General features: G+C 41.9%; 1 protein-coding gene across 1 annotated transcript in view; it reads left to right on the top strand.

Annotated features, from left to right (window-relative positions):
* LOC120565486 (neuronal membrane glycoprotein M6-a-like) overlaps positions 1-11,273 on the top strand; it is a 29,375-nt gene extending 18,102 nt beyond the window's left edge. The window contains exons 4-7 of the mRNA XM_039811315.1: positions 424-577; positions 4,090-4,166; positions 4,252-4,317; positions 8,461-11,273. Coding sequence (XP_039667249.1) covers positions 424-577; positions 4,090-4,166; positions 4,252-4,317; positions 8,461-8,613 — 450 coding nt within the window. The 3' untranslated portion in view covers positions 8,614-11,273. The remainder of the gene's footprint in view (positions 1-423; positions 578-4,089; positions 4,167-4,251; positions 4,318-8,460) is intronic.
* The last annotated feature ends 1,611 nt before the right edge of the window (positions 11,274-12,884 follow it).

The raw sequence follows: 12,884 nt of genomic DNA, 5'->3' as shown, positions 1-12,884 counted from the left end.
TTAGTGTAAAGTCACTCAAATGATTGAAACTGTAAAGATGAAAAGTTTGTAATTTGTGTCTTGGTGTTTTTACTCTCAGTGTGTTGTGAGTTCTGAGTGTTTGGCTGCACTGAGCCTGTTCTGAGACATGTGTGAAGAGTTGTGTTGTTAGGAATGAGTTCTGCAGGTGATGTGAACTGTTTAGTTCAGGTGACTGAATGTTTGCACATGTGGCTTCAGTTGTGACCTCATTTAGCAATAATAAAAAACTCAAACACCAAACACCATGGATCTTTGAATGGTGTGGGTTTTTATTATTATTTTTTTAACAATGTTTTATACATGTTTCATTGCAATTACAACTTTTAACAAATGGTTTCCATTGAATGGTTTGACCCGTCCCTCCTGTCTGTCCCTGCTGATGTGCTGTCTCTGTGTTCTCAGCTCATTTTCCTGGCCTACCTGTTCTTCCTGGTTTGGCTCGGAGTGACAGCATTCACCAGCCTGCCAGTCTTTATGTACTTCAATGTTTGGTCCATGTGTCAGAACACCAGCTTGGTGGAGGGAGCCAACCTCTGCCTGGACCTGCGTCAGTTCGGTATGTGCCATGGTAACATTACATATATTTAAATATTAACATATTATTAAAATAGATATCCATCTCTTGAAATAGAAAATAGTTATCATCTCTGCTTTATCTTATGCAATGTTCTTTAAAGTTATGGCAGCAGACAACCTTTGCCTACAGTATGTTGGGCAAATTCACAAGTCCTGTAGCAGAAAAGTAAAGAAACGTAAAAAAGTAAAGAATGCATCTGATGAGAGAGACACCTATCTTCTATGTTCATACGCCACAGGGAGTAAAGACTGCTTTTTACGGTGCAGTCAACTTTCAACACTGGTATTCCACTCACTTGAATTTAAACCATGGAGACGACAGAGGAAAGCTTCTATCTGTCTTGGCTTTCTGAATCCAAATTCTTCCATGCTGCTCTGGGCTGAGGAGAACTGCTGTCCATACTGATCATTCAGATCACAACTCTATATGATACAGTTTGAAAGAAACATCTCTTTTTCCTCCCTTTGGGATTTATTAAAGTAGAAATGGGTTTCTTCTTGTCCACAGAAGGTGTTGGTCAGCTTTTGAATACAGTCTGCCATTCATCTTGTGCTACAATACATGTTCTCATAATCCTTGACTGCAAATTCTCCCTGCACTGCCTGATTACTGACAAAACACATACTGTGTGCATCCTCCCATTTTGTGCAGGCAAGTAACTGGCACAGACGATGGAAAAACCTGTGTGTGTGCGACAACATTGCCAAATTACCAGTAGAAAGCCCACAGTGTACCATGTGCCACAATGGAGCCCAGAATCTTCTCCCTACTCAAAAGGACTGATGAAGCTGAACTAACCTGGACTCTATTAGTGGTTGAACAACCCCAGTCTGTGCCTCTGAGTTTATTAGAAGATGTTTCTAGACGGCCTTTGGACTTGGACATGTGTTTGTCTCAGTTGGTGGTCGTGCTATTCCAGGGATCACACAAGTGGCATTAAAACTGTCAAAGTTGACTTTTGGCTTCACATGTTTTACCGATCCACTATCTCAATCTTCTTCCTTATGCAGAGTCTGGGGCTCTTATAACTGTTAGATGCTAGATCGTATCCGCTAAACGCATCGACGAAAGGAACCCTAACCCTTACGTTGGCACAGTAGATACGGCTGCGAAACGACCGGAAGTCATTCATTTCCTATGGAGATTCGCAGACCACATGTGAATGGGTCCGAACCGATGCGAATGAGTGTGGTGTGAAAAAAATCTCGTCCGTTGGTCATCCGGATGTGTTAAAAAAATGTAACTCGTTCGACAGGCAACGGACGGTTCCTATCCAACAATCCGAGCGGAAGTTAGCATTGCTATGGTACTGATAAACAAATCTGAAACCTGCTATGGCTAAGTTGGTTAGCAGCAGACATCAAACTATTGACATTATACCGCTATATCACATTTAACCAACCAGACATATCAACGCCGAATTGCTCAAACACTGTATAACATATTTGTAAAGTTTGCAAATAATAATAAAAAAAAGACTTGACATTACAACATGCTGGGAAACTTTTCTCCACGCAGCAGCCTTTCTGTTTATATCTCTATAGCCCTCAGATGAGAGGACACTGACAGAATGAGCCTTTTTTAGTCTCTCCGCCATTTTTTTTCTACTCGCTTCCGACGCTTTCAGTGGTGTAGTACAACGTCCACTGGGGGCGCATTGCGTATTACAGAGCTGATTTCAAGTGCCAGTGTGAAGGTGGCGTTATTCTGCCTTATTCTGTCTCTGATTGGCTTACGCTGGTATTCTTACCCTAATCTTAACCAATCATCACTATCCATGCCCAAACCAAACCAAAGATCCTCTCTGACCTAACTACGTCGACCATGGTAGCAGATCCCGATTTAGGATCTACCCTTATGACTATGTTGCCTTACTCCCTTATTTGCTCCCTCAATAATTACTACGTCTACTAGAGGTCGCCGGCCAACAACAAGCTGAATATGGGTAAGAAGCTGCTTGCACAATCGGCCAATCCGTCCATTTTCTGGGTGAGGACGGTGCGACTATTAAGGTGGCACTGACACTTCTCTGACTTTATCCTTTTACATATGTGTCTGTTTTAAGACCACATCTATTTTCTGCTTGGATATGAGGATAGATTGTGTGAAAGAACATACAGGTAGCAAAATAACAAAGTAAAAACCCTAAAACAAAGGATCAAATAAGTTAAATACAATCATTTAGACTGATATCACAAAGCCTGTAGAAAAATAGGAAATATAAGAAATGTCAGAAGATGCATTTCAAATCTAACAATACAGAGGTTTGTACAGCATAAAGTTCCATGTTTGCTGTGGGCACAGTTGGGTTCTGTACAAACATTTTAACACGCTGTAACCCTGTTTAACTCACAAACTGTAAGAATAATGGACGTAGCGGCAGTGACCCACCCATTGGTTTGTGGTGTGGTTGTTTCGAAGCCTTGAGGTTGGCCTCTGTCCTGATTGACAGCTCGGCGTATAGCCACGCCGTGAAGCACGTCCTTTATCGTCTATTTTGTTCAAATTGTGTTTATTACAGTAGGATAACCCCCTTGAGATGTATCATCTCATTTTCAAGGGGGTCCCAACATATAACACAATCACTACATACCAACAGAGGAGTGACATAAAAAATAGAAATACAATTATCAATACGAAAACATCAGCACAATAGTCAAGAATCAGAAGTATAAGTTGAGAGGCAAGTTGAGAGGCAAGTTTCACTGCGTGTGAAGCGATTTCAAGATAGATGTAAGACATTGATTCCAAAGTTGACTTTACGCATCACATGATCAGTGTGTAAATTGAATGAGAGTTCAGAATCAAGCCATACACCAAGATGGCATGGAGCGTATCTAAAAGCAAATAGCAGTCAATAAAATTAAAAGTTGTAGGTAAATCAATAACGATGGCTCCTGTGAGTTCACCATTATCAGGAGCATGGGACACATCATTGGTGATTTAAAGAAGGGCAGTAGTTGTGGAGTCATTAGACCTGAAGCCAGATTGAAATGGTGATAGGATATTGTTGGTACTGAGATCATGTAAAAGTTGAATATGAATATTTCATTTTTCAAAGACTTTAGCAACAGAACAGAACATATAATGGATATAGGTCTATAATTGTTTGATTAACCAAAGACACCAAGAGGCATTGTGCAGTCTCTGGCAGCACTGCCATGTGCTGTCCACTTTAAAGTGCAGACTGGCCTGCTGTCAGCAGACTCATTACTGCATCTAATGGGCATTTCTCATAGGGAATAATTACAACATTTCACTGGTTCATGAAAGTTTGGATAATATTGAGGTCAGTGTGAGTGCATTGTCCCCAGCAGCACACTCTGCTCACACAGGACACTTCCCAGGGGCCAACAGTGCAGCACCAGCAATCTCTGCCAATCTAATTCAATAACTACAGAGACACTTTCAGAGCTGCAGTAAAGTTCTTCAGTTGATTTATCAGCGTTAAATAGATGGCTAGAGTAATGAGGAGTTTGTGTGTTCATCAGGAGCGGTGGCCATCTCTGAGGAGAGAAAGGTGTGTACAGGATCTGAGAAGTTCTTCAAGATGTGTGAATCCAACGAGGTGAGAAGAACCAGCTGACATAATGTGTGACCTGTTTCAAGACAAAGAGCAGAACAATGTAAACTCAGAATTTCTTGTGTTACAGCTGGACTTGACCTTCCATCTGTTCGTGTGCACACTGGCAGGAGCAGGAGCTGCTGTCATCGCCATGGTGAGGACCATTATACTCATATCTGATTGGCCATGGGCGGGGGCTACTAATCGGCACTAATAGGCATGGCCTCCAACCCGTGGATCTACTTTACTGTAGGAATGAAATGGACACACCTACAGTGCTATATATTCAAAAGTCTAATATTGTACAAAATCTCTTAAAAAAAAAAAAAGAAGACAATGTTCTGTCCTTCAAGTGTTTGCATTAGTTTTTGTCCTTAAAAGTGCAAATGATAGAAACCATTCTCAAAGCACCTATTTGTAGTTTTCACGTCATGGCACTATGGGAACGCCCACCTGGAGAGCAAAAAGAAGCTGCCCACCACTGTCCGCTAATTAGTCAGCTCAGCTTTAACCACACTGTAGCCAAAATGTTGGTTAATTGGATGCACAAACCAAAAGGAGGCCAGCCTGGGTTGTGTTTCTACAGAATCCCATCTCAGAACGAAAACCCAGAGAGGATGACATTGTGGATTTGTGCAATTATACGTGCCACACTAGCGGACTAACGATACACTGACCACTGACACTGAAACTGACCACCCATGCAAACAGCTCATTTCATTTTAATACTTTGTGGCCGAGGCTGCCATACATGGTGTCACCTCCTCATGACTGTTGCACCAAATGCTTGCACATGGGAAATTGTTGGGTCTCTGTAAATTATAGAGTGTGGTCTGGACCTACTCTATCTGTAAAGTGTTCTGAGATAACTCCTGATGATTTGACACTATAAATAAAATTGAATACAGAGCTTTATAGCATATTTCAGCTCATGGTTTTTGAGCATCAGCAGCTGTGTTGTGTTAGCTTGTTGAACTCTGGTGCCCTCTTGTGACCACAGACAGGACAGCACTTTTTTCCTTTGTGACTTGTTTTCCCCAGGTGATTTATTTTATTGTATTACATTGCCAATAGAACAAACCTGTATTCTGAATGCTTTCTCTTCCACAAATCCCTTTTGCCTGCTCTACATACTCCATGTAAATAATTAGTACTTTTAGCATGTATAGAGCCAGCATATTTCCACATGTAAATGGGTGAATTAAGGGTTTATTTCAACCAAACCAGAGTGGTGATTATGGGAACAGTGGAAAGAGAAACCAAGACCGCCTTTGATAGTTTTATTTTATTCCTGTCAACTTTGAATGAAGTCTGTTTTACGATGATAAAAGTACTGTTTATTTACATGGAGTCTGGTGGGTTTGGTGATTTCGGGGCTGTTTGATGTTAAGCGTAGATTCCCTCCTGTCCGGGATGTTCTATGCACTCTCCCTGGAACCCCTCCTCAACAAACTACGCTCCACCCTACAAGGTTCTTCTTTCCAAAGCCTGGCCTGGAGATAAGATGGTTTAAAATACCTGGGAGTGTTTCTGGGGAAAGAAACCATGGTCCAGAAGAACTGGCAGAATGTCACAGAAAATATGTTAAGGGGGAAACTTTCAGAATGTAAATGGCTGCTCCCTAGTGTTGGTTTGAAACAACCTTGTGGCATCCCAACTGGTTGCAGCGTTTAACTTGTGTGACCCTCCCTCAGGCCTACTGGTCCACATCATGGGTGTTTGTAGGACTTGAGGAGGTTCGGGGCTTAGCCCGGACACATTTAAATAAACTGAAGGCAACGCACGCAGATCAGATCACAAAAACAGTGAATGGCATGCCCAGCTTGTTACAGCCAGTGCAGGTTCATTTTAGCTCCCCAGTATGTAGATGTTAGTTAGATGGCTCAAACATTTGGCCTCATCACAGCTGGCCGGCAAACCCATAGCCATAGGTTTTCTGATTTGTTGGGTGATGTTTGATGTGGGTGGGTGTGGGGGTCCTCCCCCAGCAAAAATTTGAGCATGTAACACTTGAACACTGAATTTTTATGCACCTATTTCTACCTTTTTCTTCGTCAATTTATGCGGGAAATATCTTTAATTATGTAAAGGGAAACGTAGTGATGACAATTCAGAATATAAAAACATAATGGACAGTTAGATGGCTTAGCTGAAGAAATCTTTAGCGTTAATTGGTGAAGGTTGATAGGAGAAAAGCAGTCTAAATATTAATGTATAGTCAGGCATTAGGCTTACAGCTTTTTCTAGGGTTCCTGCATTTGAAGATGAACAGGAACAGGTTGAGGTCAGGAGCTGATGAATTACATCTCTAATAGTTATCATTAAAGAAGCTCATGAAGTCGTCACTACTGAGAGCTATAGGAATATATTGTTAAGTTGTTAAGGAGCCACTGAGAAGCAGGTTTAAAGAGTTTGAATGAGGAGCAGTAGAGAATGAAGGGACCAAGGCCGTGGGTTTAGACGGCAGGCAGGCGGTGGTGATCCAAACCAGTTTCCCTCAGATCCAAATGTGGGGGTGGCAAGTTAGTCCCTTAATTGAAGCAGTAACAAGACTGGGAACAAACTAGGACCGAACAAAGCTTAAACACTGTGGGCCGACTTGCCACACTAGTGGAGAGAAAGATCTGGCGATGGTGGTGAGATCAACCTGAGCTTTAGTACTGGAGAGGTGAACAGGTTGGCAGTAACTGCGCTGGATGAGTGGCTGATTGAACAGCCACGCCCCTCATGCATACACACACTGGGAGACAGACAAATAGACAAGGGAAAGGGGAAACACACACAAGGAACAGGGAAACACTGCTGCCCCATAACAGACTTGGATCAATTAGCTGTGACACTCTGTCAGCCTGGCTACAGGGCTGAAAGGAAACCTTGAGTTGTTCTTATTTTCTTCTATTAGTGATGAGTAGTAGGCTGGTCTGGCATTTCTGAGGGCCTTCCTTTATGTTTTCAGACTATCTTTCCAGTCTAATCACAATTCTTCCAGATTTGTGGAACGCCATTTACTTTCAAGTTTTTGAGTTTGTTTTAATTTGCAGGTTTGGGAGTTATACCGAGGTGCTAATTTCCTTTGTTTCATCACCTTCTTTTTCAGAGGAGCAACAGAGTCTAATGTCGTCTGTAGCAAGGCTGCAGCACCGTCTACAAAATTATCAATTTGGGAGGGACTAAAGTTAACATAAGATTCCTTTGTTATATTAAGGCATGGTATTAAATTAAATATAACGTCCTTAAATTTAGCTATAGCACTATCAGATAGACATATAGCGTAGAAGCTTTTATTTAACGGTGTATAGTCGGGTAATATGAATTTGAAAGTTATTAAAGAATGAATGTGAGAGTAAATCTTCCTACATGCATCTGATGCAACCACACCCATCTATGGCCTTAGTCAGCCTCCGACTGTCTGTCTATCTGTCTATCTCTGTCTGTCTGTCTGCCTGCCTGCCTGCCTGCCTATCTGTCTGGCTTCAGGGCACCTTTTGGACTAAATGTGCCACTTTACACTTTACATACAGTATATAACATTGAAGGACAAAATATTAAAATATTGGCATTACAGTTTTTTTTTTCGATTGCTTAAAGGTCCCATGGCATGAAAATTTCCCTTTATGAGGTTTTTTAACATTAATATGCGTTCCCCCAGCCTGCCTATAGTCCCCCAGTGGCTAGAAATGGTGATAGGTGTAAACCGAGCCCTGGGTATCCTGCTCTGCCTTTGAGAAAATGAAAGCTCAGATGGGCCGATCTGGAATCTTCTCCTTATGAGGTCATAAGGAGCAAGGTTACCTCCCCTTTCTCTGCTTTGCCCACCCAGAGAATTTGGCCCACCCATGAGAGAGAGACATCATGGCTTTCAAACGAGCAAGGTGGCAGTTGGTCAAGGCCAACAACAATACTGTATCCAGGTTACAAATACCGAAAAAAGGTTTTGATAGTTGTGTGATACTTTTGATTTCAGTGTGTAAGCAATTGACAAAAATTGTAACATGAGAACAAAGCATATAATAATGCACACACACACACACACACACACACACACACACACACACACACACACACACACACACACACACACACACACACACACACACACACACACACTATATATATATATATATAATGGACAGTTGTAATGGAGCTCAGGTCACCAGGCAGCTTGTTCCAGAGAGTAGGATGAATGCGATTTGATATATTGTTAAGTTGAAACACTGTTCTGGTGATACTGGTGATGTGATTTTTCAAGTTGAGATGCGTACTTTGATTAAGCCTGGCTTCTCCTCTCCTTGCTCAGGTCCATTTCCTGATGGCGCTGGCGGCTAACTGGGGCTACCTGAAGGACGCCAGCCGGATGCAGAAGTACGAGGACATCAAGTCCAAGGAGGAGCAGGAGCTGCACGACATCCACTCCACACGCTCCAAAGAACGTCTCAATGCCTACACATAAACACACACACACACACATATACAGACACACACACACACACACACACACACACACACACACACACACACACACACACACACACACACAGTACATACATGAGTGATAAAACAACAGAAACATACTTTCAAAGACAGGAGAAGGCAGGGATGAGTTGATGACATAAAAATGATAAAACACAGACACCATGCAGTAGATCATTGGCTCAGGTGATCTATGCTAACACCTTAGCATCCGCTATGTTGCTTTGCTCCACTTTGATTAAGCCGGACTTTTAGCTTTCCCTTCAGAGTGGAAACAAGCGAGAGCACGGTGCTGCTGACGGCAGACTGCTGAAACTCCATCATTACATCATTTCTCAATTTAAATGGTTCCAGATAGGAAATCTGGCTGAATCAACTTTAAGGAGTTCATAATATTTCACTCTGAAGATTTCTTCTATAAAGGCCTAAATGGATCAGGCCCGGCCTCAGCCTTTTTGGGCCCTAAGCTTTCCTTCCCCTTCAACTCCCCAGAGTAGCTTTGCAGTGCGTCAGTGTGCAGAAACATCAGCTGAAACTGGCCTGACATCACAGACAGAAAGTCAAATAACCATGGAAGAGGTAACAAACTAACAAAACAGTACAGTGCATGTATAAAAAAAAAAAAGCACACAAAACATACAAGATGATACGGGTTTTAGAAAGAGAAGCAGTGAACAGAAGAACCCAAAGTGTTCCAAATGTTAATGTGCTTTATGGTCCCTGGGGGCCCTCAGCGTCTGATTAGTTTGATACGTTTGGCCGGCTGTGCTTTTTCCTTTTAAAAATGCCAAGATTACCCGAAAAAAGGGTGGTTGTGTCAGTGTTCCTGGCTAACCATTGGTCACCGTGCTAAACTGTGACATCACAGCTGTTAGCATGGCATGCTGCAGTCAACGATCTACAGCAGACACACACACACACACACACACACACACACACACACACACACACACACACACACACACACACACACACACGGTCGGTGTTGTGCAGCCAGTGTTCTATGGTGGTGTCGTGTCGTGTCACCACATTATGATAAGGTGTATTGCAGAGAAAGACGCTCTCCAAGGAAACGTGTACCCGGGTACAGATGGGTAGCTTTGATAACCCCCCCCCCTCCAACCCTTCCTCTTTCTCTGCTACGGTACCTCTTCTACCTGAGCTCAGTTTCATTAGCAGTTCCACATATTCCTGTTAAACATGATCTCACAGCCGGCTTTTGGAAATGAAACGCAGGCTTAATAGTTTCATGTAATAATGATAATGAAAGTGTATTTTGATTGAGAAAAAACGCAGATGAAGATGATGTCAGAAATTATCTTAATTTCCAAAAATAGCTCTATTTGTACTTTATATCACACGTCGGGCTCGTTAAGCTCACTTAAAATTTCAGAATAAAAGCAGCTGAGATGCAGACGGGAACTGAAACGGCTAATGAAACGGGGCTTCATCCCGTCAGTGGAAACTGGGGATCTGTCCTCAGAAACAGCACATCTTTTCAGCACAATCTTTTTTACATGTGTCATGTTTTTATCAGTCTGATAAATAATGTTTTTTCTCACTTTTTGGAATTTTGCCACATTTTTATCAGTATTATTTATGTGTAATTTCAACATTGGGGTACTTATATGGGGCAGGTGTGTGTGTGTGTATGGGGGGGGGGTTGGGTAACATCACTTTCACATTTTCATGTTATGATACTATATTTCAGTGGTTTTGCACACACACACACACACACACATACACACACACACACACACACACACGCGTATACATCAATCACCTTTATAATCTCTGATTGTCTTGTTTTATTTTTTATAACTTTCTTTCAACCAGCCCTAATGTGACCAAAATGAACACTTCTTAGTAAGTTGTGTTTGTCGTTGGTGACATGCCCAGATGCATTGTGGGTGCTGTGTTGGTTGTGCAGGTTGTAAAGGCTGAGCTGGTTGTCCTTCTAATGAATAGTTGGGTTGAGTTGCTGAGGTGTTTGATATGAGAGATGGGAACAGTGAATCAGAGGCGCTGAAAGACCAGGTCCCTATTCAGCATGTCACATGTAAAAGATGTGAATCCTCAGTGGCCACGGGGAACGCCCGGGATGTTTGTGTCATACGTAAAGTTGTGTTGAGCCAGCATTAGAGGGAGAGGATTGGTCCAGCTGTGTAGGGAAGAGAAGACTCTCTATCTGCCAGTAGAGACGTCATTACTGTACTGTGGAATGACATTAGTCATTACACACACACACACACACACACACACACACACACCGCCATTGCTCTGAGCTGTAATTATTTCACCAAGAACATTTCACTATTTTATTATCAACTTTTAATCTATGAGACTTTTTAAATGTGAAATTATTGATTATTAGGGGGAAAAGTAAATGTTCTTTTTTTCTTTTTCCTTTTTGTGGGCAGTATTAAGCACTGTACCTACATCAACTCTGTAAAAAGATATACATATATATGTGAAACAGTGGAGGTGAGCAGCCGGAGAAGGATGATCTGTTGGTGAAACGAGTCTGGAGGAGCCCAACACACACACACACACACACAAACACACACACACACACACACACACACACACACACACACACACACACACACACACACACACACACACACACACACACACACACACACACACATATGCATAAATCAATATAGAGGGAATATAAAGGTCTGAGTCTGTGCCAGATGATTCCCACATGGCAGTAATCAATTGGCTGACTATCTAAAACTAATGGTGTACCTTGGAAGAGGTTCTGCGGCCGTGCACCTGTATGGTCCTTTAACAGGCAAACATGGCGCCTCACTATGTGACCACATCTCTCTGTTTGATACTTGACTTGGTCTTGGTCAGGGAGAAGCCTTGAGGTTTCACCCTTCCAGAAGACCTTGAGTGGCTCCGTGTCCATGCAGACACTAAGCTTTTGGCTCATCTGGCCTTTCTCCCAAACCAAGGGCCATCTCATTGGTTCCAAGCTTATTTTGTTTAAATCTGGTTATTTGTGTTGTGTAAATGCAGCTCTGACAGAATGAAAGACGCTCCGATGAGTGTGGACTCCAGCAGACTCGTGTCCTGTTCAGGTGTGTCTTGGCTGCTCACTCAGTATTTTTAAGGGTCTAGTTTTACAGTAACAGTATTCTATCATTTCATTTTTTATTCAATATGAATAGTTTGGCCATCTTTACTTCTATTGTAAATTTTTTTTTTTTTTTTCTCTCTCTCTCTTTTCTCTATTTATCTCTCTTATCTCTCTCTCTCTCTCTTTTCCCATTGTGGGATCTGTATACTCTTGCATCTTCGTTTTATATCAAAATGAATTGATAATAATGACGATAATCTTATACTAGGTAAAAAAAGACAGTGAATCTAGTTGTTGTTTGTGGCATGGTTATGCATTCAATGGTCATCATTTCAATGATTAAAACTATACAAAAAAAATCCTTATTTTCCACTGGTGCTGTTCTGCTGTTTGGATTTGTTTTCCACTTTTCAGTGTGCAGTATTGCGGTTCCTGTTGCTAATGGTGTTGCTAAGCTAGCTTGCTTGCTCAGTTGTTTACCACCAGAGCAATATATTGTAGCAATTTGATGAAATCAAGACGTAAACAAGAAATCCATAGCCGTACATTTATGGCATACTGGTGCATGAATCTATGATTGCAAGTGATATGATCATGGTGTTTTTAATTGTTTCTCCTAATAAAGCACATTTGCAGATGTGGTGTAATGTATTGCTCTGGCCAGCCATCATCCTGCTCACATTGTCTTCCTCATTCTGGCCCTTCGGGCTAAAATCTGGGGAACCAATTCACATTTGTGACCATATTTGAATTAAAATTTGACCCATGTCTGATTTGCTGTGTGCCCGCATGCGTATCAAGAGTCAAGAGTGATGCATGAGGAAAGCTACGTGTAACCTAGCAACACACAGCCAGATCACCATCTGTAATGGACAGTGGCAACAAGGGGTAATATACAAATAACAAATAACAGTTCAGGTTACTTTCAAAGCATATTAGAGCTGCACAATCCCATTTGAAGGTGAAGAAGAGTTCAGCGTGGTTGCAGGCTGCAGTGACTGAACCCTGGCACATAGTCTTGAATTGGATCTCCACATATAAATAGATTTCATTTGAGCAAAAATGTCAAATTGGGTCATGTTTGCCAGATGGTGTAAAGGTAGCCTGAATGAAATCTGATATTTACTGCCTGCTGTTGGAATCAGTGAGAGGATGTGAGC

The sequence above is a fragment of the Perca fluviatilis genome, chromosome 1 (genome assembly GCF_010015445.1).
Source record: "Perca fluviatilis chromosome 1, GENO_Pfluv_1.0, whole genome shotgun sequence".
NCBI lineage: Eukaryota > Metazoa > Chordata > Actinopteri > Perciformes > Percidae > Perca > Perca fluviatilis.
Note: the sequence above shows the minus strand (reverse complement) of the source record. Positions and strands in the feature narration are given on the sequence as shown.